The sequence below is a fragment of the Mus pahari genome, chromosome X (assembly GCF_900095145.1).
Source record: "Mus pahari chromosome X, PAHARI_EIJ_v1.1, whole genome shotgun sequence".
Lineage (NCBI taxonomy): Eukaryota > Metazoa > Chordata > Mammalia > Rodentia > Muridae > Mus > Mus pahari.
The window spans coordinates 84,358,237-84,371,205 of NC_034613.1; the positions used below are offsets into that span (position 1 = coordinate 84,358,237).

A 12,969-nucleotide genomic window follows, 5' to 3' on the forward strand; every position below is an offset into this window, starting at 1 on the left:
CCCCAAAAATCTGTTTTGGGATTGGGTTCAGGAATGAAATTCTGCCTGCGTTAACCTCCTGGAGAGCCGGTAGTCTTGTCTGTTAAAAATTGCTTCAAGTTAAAGCTTCTGCTTTGGAGCCTAAAGCCCGGTTCTGAAAAACGAGTGGTATTTGGGGAAGAGGGGTCTTCAAAGGCTACAGTGAGTCATTCCAGCCTTCAACCATACTACGCCAGCACTACGTTCTCTAAAGCCACCCTGCGCTAGCTTGCGGTGAGGGGAGGGGAGAAAAGGAAAGGGGAGGGGAGGGGAGAGAGAAAGGAGGTGGGAAGGCGGGGAGGCCGGCCCGCGGGGGCGGGACCGACTCACAAACTGTTGCATTTGCTTTCCACCTCCCAGCGCCCCTTCGGAGATCCTTAGGAGCCAGCCTGCTGGGAGAACCAGAGGGTCCGGAGCAAACCTGGAGGCTGAGAGGGCATCAGAGGGGAAAAGACTGAGCTAGCCACTCCCGTGCCATACAGAAGCTTAAGGGACGCACCAGGCCAGCTCCAGCCCAGCGACAGCCAACGCCTGTTGCAGAGCGGCGGCTTCGAAGCCGCCGCCCAGGAGCTGCCCTTTCCTCTTCGGTGAAGTTTCTAAAAGCTGCGGGAGACTCGGAAGAAGCAAGGAAAGTGTCCGGTAGGACTTAAGGCTGCCTTTGTCCTCTTCCCCTCTACCCTTACCCCCTCCTGGGTCCCCTCTCCAGGAGCTGACTAGGCAGGCTTCCTGGCCAACCTTCTCCCCTACACCCCCAGCTCTGCCAGCCAGTTTGCACAGAGGTAACTCCCTTTGGCTGAAAGCAGAGGAGCTTGTTGCACATTGCAAGGAAGGCTTTTGGAAGCCCAGAGACAGAGGAGCAACAGCACGCCCAGGAGAGTCCCTGGTTCCAGGTTCTCCCCCTGCATCTTCTCCTGCCCGCCCCTCACCCTGTGTGTGGTGCTAGAAATGAAAAGATGAAAAGGCAGCCAGGGTTTCAGTAGTCGGATGCAAAACAAAAGCTAAAAGAAAACAAAAAGAAAATAGCCCAGTTCTTATTTGCACCTGCTTCAGTGGACATTGACTTTGGAAGGCAGAGGATTTCCCTTTTCCCACCCGTCAAGCTTTGAGCATCTTTTAATCTGTTCTTCAAGTATTTAGGGACAAACTGTGAAACTAGCAGGGCAGATCCTGTCTGGCGCGTGCCTTCCTTTACTGGAGACTTTGAGGTTATCTGGGCGCTTCTCCCTCCCCACCCCCCTTCTGCAAGTTTTCTTCCCCGGAGCTTCCCGCAGGCAGGTGGGCAGCTAGCTGCAGATACTACATCATCAGTCAGGAGAACTCTTTAGAGAAAAAGACGAGGAGGCAGGATAAGGGAATTCGGTGGAAGCTACAGACAAGCTCAAGGATGGAGGTGCAGTTAGGGCTGGGAAGGGTCTACCCACGGCCCCCGTCCAAGACCTATCGAGGAGCGTTCCAGAATCTGTTCCAGAGCGTGCGCGAAGCGATCCAGAACCCGGGCCCCAGGCACCCCGAGGCCGCTAACATAGCACCTCCCGGCGCCTGTTTACAGCAGAGGCAGGAGACTAGCCCCCAGCGGCGGCGGCAGCAGCAGCACATTGAGGATGGCTCTCCTCAAGCCCACATCAGAGGCCCCACAGGCTACCTGGCCCTGGAGGAGGAACAGCAGCCTTCACAGCAGCAGGCAGCCTCCGAGGGCCACCCTGAGAGCGGCTGCCTCCCCGAGCCTGGGGCGGCCACTGCTCCTGGCAAGGGGTTGCCGCAGCAGCCACCAGCTCCTCCAGATCAGGATGACTCAGCTGCCCCATCCACGTTGTCCCTGCTGGGCCCCACTTTCCCAGGCTTAAGCAGCTGCTCCGCCGACATTAAAGACATCCTGAGTGAGGCCAGCACCATGCAACTTCTTCAGCAGCAGCAGCAACAGCAACAACAGCAGCAGCAGCAAGAGCAGCAGCAGGAGGTAATCTCCGAAGGCAGCAGCAGCGCGAGAGCCAGGGAGGCCACGGGGGCTCCCTCTTCTTCCAAGGATAGTTACCTAGGGGGCAATTCGACCATATCTGACAGTGCCAAGGAGTTGTGTAAAGCAGTGTCTGTGTCCATGGGATTGGGTGTGGAAGTATTGGAACATCTGAGTCCAGGGGAACAGCTTCGGGGAGACTGCATGTACGCGTCGCTCCTGGGAGGTCCACCCGCTGTGCGTCCCACTCCTTGTGCGCCGCTGCCCGAATGCAAAGGTCTTCCCCTGGACGAAGGCCCAGGCAAAGGCACTGAAGAGACTGCTGAGTATTCCTCTTTCAAGGGAGGTTACGCCAAAGGATTGGAAGGTGAGAGCTTGGGTTGCTCTGGCAGCAGTGAAGCAGGTAGCTCTGGGACACTTGAGATCCCGTCCTCTCTGTCTCTGTATAAATCTGGAGCTATAGACGAGGCAGCAGCATACCAGAATCGCGACTACTACAACTTTCCGCTGGCTCTGTCCGGGCCGCCGCACCCCCCGCCCCCTACTCATCCACACGCCCGCATTAAGCTGGAGAACCCGTTGGACTATGGCAGCGCCTGGGCTGCAGCGGCAGCGCAATGCCGCTATGGGGACTTGGGTAGTCTACATGGAGGGAGTGTAGCCGGGCCCAGCACTGGATCGCCCCCAGCCACCACCACTTCTTCCTGGCATACTCTCTTCACAGCTGAAGAAGGCCAACTATATGGGCCAGGAGGCGGGGGCGGCAGCAGCAGCCCAAGCGATGCCGGGCCTGTAGCCCCCTATGGCTACACTCGGCCCCCTCAGGGGCTGACAAGCCAGGAGGGTGACTACTCTGCCTCCGAAGTGTGGTATCCGGGTGGAGTTGTGAACAGAGTACCCTATCCCAGTCCCAGTTGTGTCAAAAGTGAAATGGGACCTTGGATGGAGAACTACTCCGGACCTTATGGGGACATGCGGTAAGTTTATTCTAAAATGCCTCCTTTTGACCAAGGGCGCAGAGTAGCAGTTTGCATTTTGTGGGATCTAGGGACTCTCGCCCAATAGAACATTCGGAAGGATCTTAAATCAGCTCAGATTAGTTCTATAGGAAGATCTGTCCTACATCTGGAGCCCTCGTGGGGACTGTCATCTTGCGAAATGTTCCACCTAAGCCCAGGGAATCTTTGCTGCGCTCCGGGGTGCTAATACGCACTCTTCGAGATTCCCCTCCAATTCCCCTAGCTTTCTAAACTCCTCCATTAAGATCTTCCTGATATTTCAAACCCTATGAGTTCCAAACTTAAATCCAATTGCATGGGCCATTTTCAGAAATGACGCCTGTAAGCTTTTCACTGTTTTTCCTTCTCTATTCCTCAAAGTTCTGGAAACACGATTAGACATGTAGGGAGTTTCTTGTCTATGGGTCTGTTGGTAATCACCTTCCAGTCCCGTGAAGTGAATGGTCTTGGCATAAGAAAAGGGAAATAAAAGCAGAAACCTGATTTTCGGCCCGCATCTTTCAAAGAGAGATAATAGAATTCTCAATTCTCTGAGAAAGAAAAGTCGCATTTGGTTGCTTCGGGGTGAAAGATGCAGTTTTCTTTTCCAAGAAGTCACCAGTGACTTGCTCTCTGGTTAGAGGTCAGCCTTGAGAATTCAACAAGGCACATTTAGAGCAGGTAGATGGGGTTACTTTCGTGGTAAACACCGGGCAAAGTTTATTCTCACGTATTTCTCAGCATGGGCTGATTGTTGGGGAGTAATCCTGTGGGCCACTTTTCTCTTGAAAAGTGTTTACTTTCTGTAGATTAGAACACATCAGAAAGTCTCTGTTTGGGGCTTGCACCAGACCTGTAAAGAAACGTACTGTAAATGAATATTTTGAGCAGGTTTGAGTTTGGCTCACAAGTGTTGCAAACAGGAACAGAACAGAACTGTAAAGCATTGTCCTGCTGCTTGAGTGTGCTCAGACACTTATACTGGGGACAGAGGAATAGGGCGCCACATTACATTTTGTTCATTTTAAGGACATACTTATAGTTTAAGACTTGAGTTGCTCGTGCTAACAAATTAAGTAAGAACTGTCAGTGACCTATGAACCACAATGTTGCCTCATAGTTCTAATTAGGACAGGAGAAAAGTGGCGGGCAATTTTGCCTTATTAAAAGTATTTACCACTGCTTCTTGAGCCTCTCAGAGGCTAGTCGAAACGTTTTCCCCACTAAGTTATCTTTTTATCTGATAAGATGGAGTATTGACGGAGTAATTAATGGTTGATTTTCCTGAGGTTCATGTTTCTCTATGGATTTATGTTTGTGTCTCAAGTGGTTTTCTTTCATTTGTGATGTTCGCCAAATGTCTTTGTGAGAGGTACCATAATTTTTGGTGACTTAATTCTAACAATTTGTATTCTTTTATTGTTCTTGGTTGTTAGGACAGTGTCCAAAAATGAAAAAGGGAGGATAGGTTTTCATAAAATATACTTTTTTGAGTTGTTAAAGAAACAGTTTATTGTAGTTTATATTCTATTTAGTTTTTAAGGTTTGTCTTACAGGATTTTCAAAGATTCATTTGATAGCATTAAATCTTTTCCAGTTAAGTTAGAGTGTTTATTTTTGTGATGGGTTTTACTGTGGGATAAAAGGTCTTCGTTTTATGAGAATAGATTTACTTGGTATGGTTAATTTTTTCTAGGGCTGTCAACTAGAGAACGGAGTCCCTCTTTTACTACAAACTTTTCTTCGGAATGGGAATGTCTAAAGTGCTTCCTAGCCCAGCATGATGCTAAGTCTAGCCACTTGAGCTAGCCACCCTTATTCTGTCTATCCTACCCCAATTTGCTCACTTAACAAGAAGGAAAGTAGTAGTTCTCGGTGTTGGTTTTAGAAAATGCACTTTTGAAAATACAGTCTGATTTTCTACCAAGTGAATTTAAATACTTTACAGCATTTACATAGTGAGCATTCTGATTTTTATCTCAGTTCTTAATGTGAGGGGTCCCTTCGCTATTAGATTGATCATTACACTTTGAAGTTTTATTGACACTCTAAATTTTTGAGTGAGAATTTGGCTAGAGCCAGTGAAGTTCCTATCTAAGTGAGCTGACAGTTTCCATTTCTAGGATCATTTTGTTGCAAATTAATTAATTGATCTCATCAGAATGCAACCAACATTTAAAATGAAAATAGTTTCTGACTTTACTTTTTGTTTACTCGTACTTCACAGGCAAGTCCAGAGCTCATTCCCTCTGGATGGCATTCATTATGTGCTGATTTTGAGTCTAATATCTCAAAATTCTGGAAGCTTCTCGTAACTTTTTTCAATTGTTTGTGATCATGAACATTAGTTATATGGGGAAGAAAATGTTTTACCCTTACTAACAGCAGCAAGAATTTGGTGTTAGACATCAGCAACATTTCTACTGAGAAAGCAGAAACTGAAAATCTTCCTACTTTTTTTTAACTTAGTCTAGCATATGTTTTGAACAGAAGGAAAAATAAAACTAATGGGTCTTGTTTGTAAGCCTGACGATATTTTATGGAGCTGTTTTCTCTTGGAGACCAAATAGGGCTACAACTTTGTAGCATAATACTGTGGTAAACATGAGAACCCATAGACGAATTGAGTTGGGGCTTAGAGAAATTACTCAGATGCAGAGTAGAAATTAATATGTTTTGTGTGTTTGTTCAAGCATTCATAAGAAGCATTATTTTGGTGACATTGGCAAGTTCTTCCTTTTATTTCATTTTTTCCCACTAGGTACAGTGTTTTATCAATTCTCATGTCATCTCCACTCTCCTTCCTAGTTACCAAGCATTTTTTTTCAAGCTATCATATAAAGAGTAGTTTGCATGTTTTAGAAAGCAAATTTGGCTTTCTGATTAAGATGTGATTTCTGCTGTCCTCTGTAGTTTGTAAACATATAGTGAGTTCTTCCTGGATCTCAGTCACCCAAACCTGAACACCAAAGAGCCAAGTTACTTGGCACCCATTTGTATTAGCCACGAGATAAGACCCTCTTATATAGACTAGCACTCTCAGCTTAGTATCATCATTAGAAAGTGGTTTCTATGCCACTTAATAACTTTCCAATTGTTAGTTTGTGGTGCTTTCCCCCAGCCCCCCCCAGCATTGTTAATTTTACCTCATCAAAGAGCTGATACATGGTATTAATATGTTGAATTTGCTGACACATTTAATTGTTTTGTTAAGTCTTTTTCTTCACTGTTTTAATTTTCTCATCTTGTTTACATATATACTTTTAAAACAAAGAATGTTTAATCTCCTGATTTGTAAGCATACAGTGGTCACCCTCAGGAGTATCCTGTGAGCTGAACATGGATTTCTTCTTCTTAACATTATTATTACAATTACTACTACTACTACAACTACTACATGTGGTGATACAGAGACCATTAAATTTAACTGGAGTTCCATTTAAGCAAGGAACAGAATGCAGACTAGGAGGGACAAAGCAAGAGGCTTGATTTATAATCACATCTGAACTCATGATACTGAAAAATAGTGATAATAAAAAAACAAACAAAAATTACATTTTTTAATGTTGGTAAGGGAATGAAAAGAACATCTTTATCCAACCCCCAACTACTCCGTTTTCTCTTTGTCTACAGCTTCCTCAAATCGTGCCTATGCTTAGCTTTCTTTTATTCCACGTCTTCTGAGCCTTTGACACTGAAATATAGACTCTTCTATCTACTCCATGGAATTTTTCCCCCTCATTATACCTGTGGCATGCCCCTAAAGATTCTCTTCAATGGAAATGTGGCAAGTAACAGATCAGATGAACACAGCACCTCTTTTAAGACTAGACAGCAGGAGCGAACTGTAAAATGAACAGCCACATAGCAGAACATTTTTACCTTAAGGTTAGAGCCAAATTCAACAGTTGCTGAGGAAATTGTGGTAGATAGCTTTTGCAACTTAAAGATTTAGTGAAATATTTGGTCACCCACACTCCAGTTGTGGGTGTGTATGTGCGTGTCTGTGTGTCTGTCGGTATTTGTCTTGCAGAAATGGAGGTTGAATCCAGGGCCCTCTGCACTGAGCTACCTACACAGCCTATCTTAACCTCTGCCCTTTTCCCTCTGATGACCCTATTGATAACCTTTTCTCAGACACTGAGGATAATTATACTCTCAGTTTCTCAAAAGCTCTGTCTAGATCTGAATCTATTCATCTATTCTGTATGTCTAGGTCAGCTTTAATCTTCACATGAGGGTGCTCAGGTTACATGCAAATGCTTATTGATAAACCAAGAAAATAGAAGAGAAATTATTTTACTTCAGTTTCCATTGCCAGCAGTTCATCAAGTTCCATGATATTCATTTATACTGAGTTATATGTATCCTAAACACATTGACTTTTAAATAATGACTTTTGAAATACCATAAAATTAATTAATATTTGATGTCCTTCATGATATATAACAAAAATGTACTTTTATGCATAAATAGTATTTTACAGTTTTTTCATTAATAGTCAAATAACTTCAAGTAGGCCAGTAAGGTACTTAATGTTATGCTAACTTCCTTGCTATTGGTCAGAATATTAAAACATTGCATTTTGTATACCTGTTTATCATTTGAGGAAACTTTCCTGAAGCAGAACATAAAGCTTCTGGAAGCTTCTCTCCTGATTCTAATGTTTTACATTGTTGCTCAATAAGGGCTACATTTAGTATTTGCATCACAGAGCTGAGGGGACACAAATTATGGTTTGCAAACTCATGAATGATGGTGCTCTTCTCTCATACACTGATTGCTGCCAATCTGCCAGACACATCAGGGTTGGGAATGGCTCACTCATAAATTTATAGCATTAAAGTGCTGTTGGTCAGTAGAGAATGTTGGCAATTTAGATCATATTGGATCAGAGTTTTATTTGGTTAGCAATAGCCTAATTGAGACATAATTCACAATTCATACAATTCATCTAAGTAAAGTACACATTTCAGTTCCTTATGGCAAATTCTGACTTATGTATTTACTATCACAATCAATTTTAGAACATTTTACTCATCTAGTCCAAAATCTATGTGCTTGGTAGCAGTGCCTTCTCTACCCACTCCCAACTCTGATGTACCACTAATTTGCTTTTAGTCTTTCTATGAGTTTACTCATTCTGCTAGTTCATCTAAATAAACACAACAATGCAACACAAGTTCTATTGTGACTACATTCTTTTATAACATTTTTCTTAGGTTCGTTCATGTTAAATCACAATCAGTTCTTCATTATTTTTTTCCACAGGTGAATTTTTTTTGTTTTGTAGATTATACCACATTTTGTCAGTTTATGGAAATTATGGTTGTCACCATTGTTTGAGATTACTAATAATATTGCCACAAACATTCATGCACATTTAAAAGATTTTAATTTGTGTATATTATTTTACATGTATGAGTGTTTTGCCTGCATGCATGAATGTGCACCACATTCATGTCTGAGGTATCTGATTCTCTAAACCTGAAATTACAGATAGTTGTGAGCCGCCATATGGATGTTGGAAACCAAACCAGGGTCCTCAGAAAAAGTAACAAGTGCTCTTAAACACAAATATATCTTTTAATTCTTTTGGTTAAATAGTAAGTAACGGAAATCTTATATCATATAGTACCTATATTTTTAACTTTATAAGAATATGCCAAGTGTCTAAACTACACAAAGGTGTATTTTAGAATCTAAGGAATACAAGCAGTATTATATGAACATGGTATTTTATCCATATCTTGTAACAACTTATTATCACTTTTCTTTTAATGTGTGTGTGTGTGTGTGTGTGTGTGTGAGTATGCACAGGTGTGGGTACCCATGGAAGCCAGAAGAGGGCATCAGATCACCTAGAAGAAGGTTGTGAGCCATTTGATGTAGGTGCTGAAAGAATAACTAGCACTTTTTACCACTCAACTGTCTTTCCAGTTCCATAGCCTCATCATCATTATCATCATCGTTTTTGTTACTATTGATATCTAATGAATGTGAAGTGCTAGCTCATTGTCACTTAATTGTGTACTTTTCTTTTTTCTTAAAAAGATATTTTGTTTTTATTTAATATGCATTGGTATTTTGCTTGCATGTATGTCTGCAACAGTGTTGGCTCCTTTGGAACTGGAGTTACAGGCAGTTATGAGTTGTAATGTGGATGCTGGGAATTGAATCCAGGTCCTCTGGAAGAGCAGCCAGTGCTCTTACTGCTAAGTCATCTCTTGAGAGTTGATAATTATTTGTTATTTGTTATTCATTTGAGTAAAGTTGTCAGGTGGTATCTCACAGAAGTACAATGGACGCTATAAGTATGTAACTATATGTATGTATTTGATATATATATATATATATATATATATATATATATATATATATATATATATGCTGGTATAAAGTGGGTAAGGATAATAATGGTGCTTGAGAAAATTAATTTTAAAGTGTCTTGTCTAAGTAATTACCAAGTACCAGTGAAGATGTTATTATGAAAGTAATTTTTTATACTTTAGTTTAAAACAATTTATTTCTTTTTATTTTATGGGCAATGTTATTTAGCCTGCATGTAAGTCTCTGTGAGGTTTGAAGACCACTGAAATTGGCATTACAGAGAGTTGTGGGCTGCCATGTCAGTATTGGGAATTGAACTCAGATTTTCTGGAAAAAAAAAAAAACCAAACAGCTATTGCTCTTAACTGTCGAGCCATCTCTCTAGCCTGTTAAAGTAATTTTCAGATGAGACTAAATTTTAACTCAGGAGGATTTTTAATATGTCAGATGACCTCCTCTACTGTAAATGTCACTGTCTATCCAGTTGAAGACTTTAGAGATAAATATAAAACAACAACAAAACCCTTGATAAATCCTAGGAAAGAGAGGAAACATAATTCTTGCTGTTTGGACAAAGCTGTAATATTAACTCTTCCAAAGATTTCCAGGCTGCAAAACTGCCCTGTAGATACTGTGTTTGTCAAGTCTCAGAACTGAGTGGGCCAATAAGATGATGTTGAGATTTTACCTTACTAGAAGAAATGACAATTCAATTAGAGCCTGTGTTGCTTTTACTAATCACAAATAATGTTCAATACATTTTTCTTGCCTTTTTGTCAATTTCTTTGACAAAATACCTCTACATACTCTTTGCTCATGTTTAGTTCAGTTGCCATTTTGACATTGAATTATGAGTCTTTTAAAATATATGTTTTGATAAAAAATCCTTTAATGGATTGATTTTTGAATAATTTTTTTGGCAGTATCCACTGAAGGAAAACATTTTTTAACTAATTTGATAAAATTAAAGGGTTTGTGTGTGTGTGTGTGTGTGTGTGTGTGTGTGTGTGTGTGTGTTGTATGTGTTGGATTATATGTTCAATGTTTCAGAATAAGAGGCTTTCCCTAGTTCTAAAACAAAAAGATATATATCCATGTTTCTTTCTACAAGTTTCCCAGGTTTTTGTCTTTGATCATCTTTGATTTGATGTTTATATATGTTGTGAAGTAGAGATCTAGGTCCTATTTCTGTGCCTATAGATATCTGATTGTCATTGTTGAACCTTTGTCCAATTCAACTGTCTCAGTATTCTTTATACAAATACATTAACCATGCATGTGAGGTATTTTTTGACATTCAACTATATTTTCTGATCTATATATCTTTTCTTATCCCATTTCTACATTGTTTAGATTGTATATATTTTTATTAAGTTTTTTATTCAACATTAACATTCCAGACATACTAATTATTACCTTCTTCCACAGTTCCTTGACTATGTACTTGCATTTGCTGAGAATATATTTGATGTCTTTAACTGGAGAATTCTGCAATAATAGAAGTAATGAATTAAATGCAAAATAATTAATGAGTCATAGTGTGGTATGAGATTCAAGGAACATATCCAATGTAGCAGTCAGATCAAGGTTTCAATTGATGCAGAGGCTTATTTTGAGCTTCTACATAATGAAGTTACCCTCTCCCCTAAGAAGGAATAGATAAACACAAGTGAACTAATTCAAGGAATAAGAGAAAAAAATAATAGGGTGACTATTGTACCACTAACAATATTTTACTGGCCTGTCAATGTTGACTTAAAGGTAGTAATTTTGATTGTTTTTCTGTCTTTGAAGCTTATATAGTACCTTCAGATTCTATGAAAGTTCTCCAGGGAGACTTCTAGATCAGTTCTATCTCATTTCCTTCAAGGCCTGTGTCCAAACTGTGTAGTGTCTTCAGTAACAAGGTCTTACCTTAAGGTTCATGGAAGCAACCAAGGGCAGTAACAATAATCTACATTGCTTTGAGAGTCTCTTAGATTTCCATAAGGAATTACTCAAAGGGAAAATTCCCCTGACTATTTGTTATTCAGTCTATGGTTCATGAAGTGAGCATTATCTGTATATCTATAGAATCTGCATCTACATATTAATATTTATTCATATATTTGTTTTTAAGTAAGCTTTACTACATCTTTTTTCAAATATATGTAGTGTATACTACTTCCTCTATAGTACTGTTCCTCCCTATTCCCCAATTAAAGTACCCACAGTCATTTTTCTCACTTTTCCTTTTCATAGTTCTCCTGCTCTCCCTCTCCCTCTCCCTCTCCCTCTCCCTCTCCCTCTCCCTCTCCCTCTCNTGTTATGAGGATGGGGAGATATGGGACACATTATAGAGGTGTAGATTTGATCATATATATATATATATATATATATATATATATATATATATATATATACACATATATTTCTCAACCAAGAAAAAGAAAGAAAAGATTATAAGAATAAGTCTTTTATTCTATTGTATTGAAGTCTACATTTAAAATTTGCTAAGAGAAATGGAAAGTGGTGGAAATATAGCTTCAGGTAACTGTAGTGTTGATTTTGCTGTGTACATCTTTATCAAGACATTTTGTGGCACCTTACATGCATATAATAAAACAAGACTAGGCACGTGAGATTGCACCAAATTTAAAAGCTCTTTGCTTTCTCTTCACTCTGTGAAAAAAAACACAAGGCATTTATGTCTTTTTAATACACATTTAGACTCTATCTTCTTCAACAAGTTTCTTTAAATGGTTCTAGCATGCTCCACGTCACTGTAAAATCCTGACTATCATACTCCTTACATTTCTGGCTGGAACTAGAAGTGATAAAAGGTTTTGTGACTTAAGGTTTTAACAAGTGACCTCTCTGGACTTCAGTTTTCCTGTTAGACAACCAGGGACCGCCAAATTCCCAGTCCATTGTATTAGTCCATAACTGTTTAATATAATACTCTCACCTAGTAGCCATGCCCCAATGTTGAGATAAACTGCCTGTTGTTACTCCCAAACACACAAACAGCCTCAACAATGTGCATCATATACAACTTTGCTGTTATGCTCCCTGACACTATCCTTCTTAGAATAATGTTGACATTGCAGATTGCTTTTGGGTATGTCTCTATTAGCTGTTTTCTCAGCAGGATTAGGAAACAAGAATCAGTTCCACATACTTATCACATAGACTAAGATTTATGATGCCTGAGATGACATGACCTTTTTTTTCCTCCTCCTCCTCCTCCTCCTTCTTCTTCTTCTTCTTCTTCCTCTCCCTCTCCCTCTCCCTCTCCCTCTCCCTCTTCCTCTCTCTCTCCCTACCCCCCCTTCTCAGCAGTTCTCAACCCATGTGTTATGACTCCTTTGGTAGGAGGTGATAACAACCATTTTATAGGAGTTGTCTAAGGCCATCAAAAACACCAATATTTACATTACAGTTCATAACAATAGCAAACTTACAGTTAAGAAGTAGCAATAAAAATAATTTATGGTTATGGGTCAACACAGCATGAGGAACTCTATGAAAGGTCACAGCATTAGGAAAGTTTAGAACCATCGCTGTAGAGCATTTCCAACATCCTCAGAAAATGGTCCCTTTTTACTTTCCTGGCTTCTAGGGTTGCTTCAGAATATATACTCAAATTTAAATATTCATAGCTAGGATTTACTTTCCATTTTCTTCTAT

General features: G+C 40.4%; 1 protein-coding gene across 1 annotated transcript in view; it reads left to right on the top strand.

Moving 5' to 3' along the window:
- Positions 1–369: 369 nt before the first annotated feature.
- Positions 370–12,969, top strand: part of Ar (androgen receptor) — a 159,346-nt gene continuing 146,746 nt past the window's right edge. The window contains exon 1 of the mRNA XM_021188305.2: positions 370–2,949. Within this exon, the coding sequence (XP_021043964.1) occupies positions 1,403–2,949 (1,547 nt within the window). The 5' untranslated portion in view covers positions 370–1,402. The remainder of the gene's footprint in view (positions 2,950–12,969) is intronic.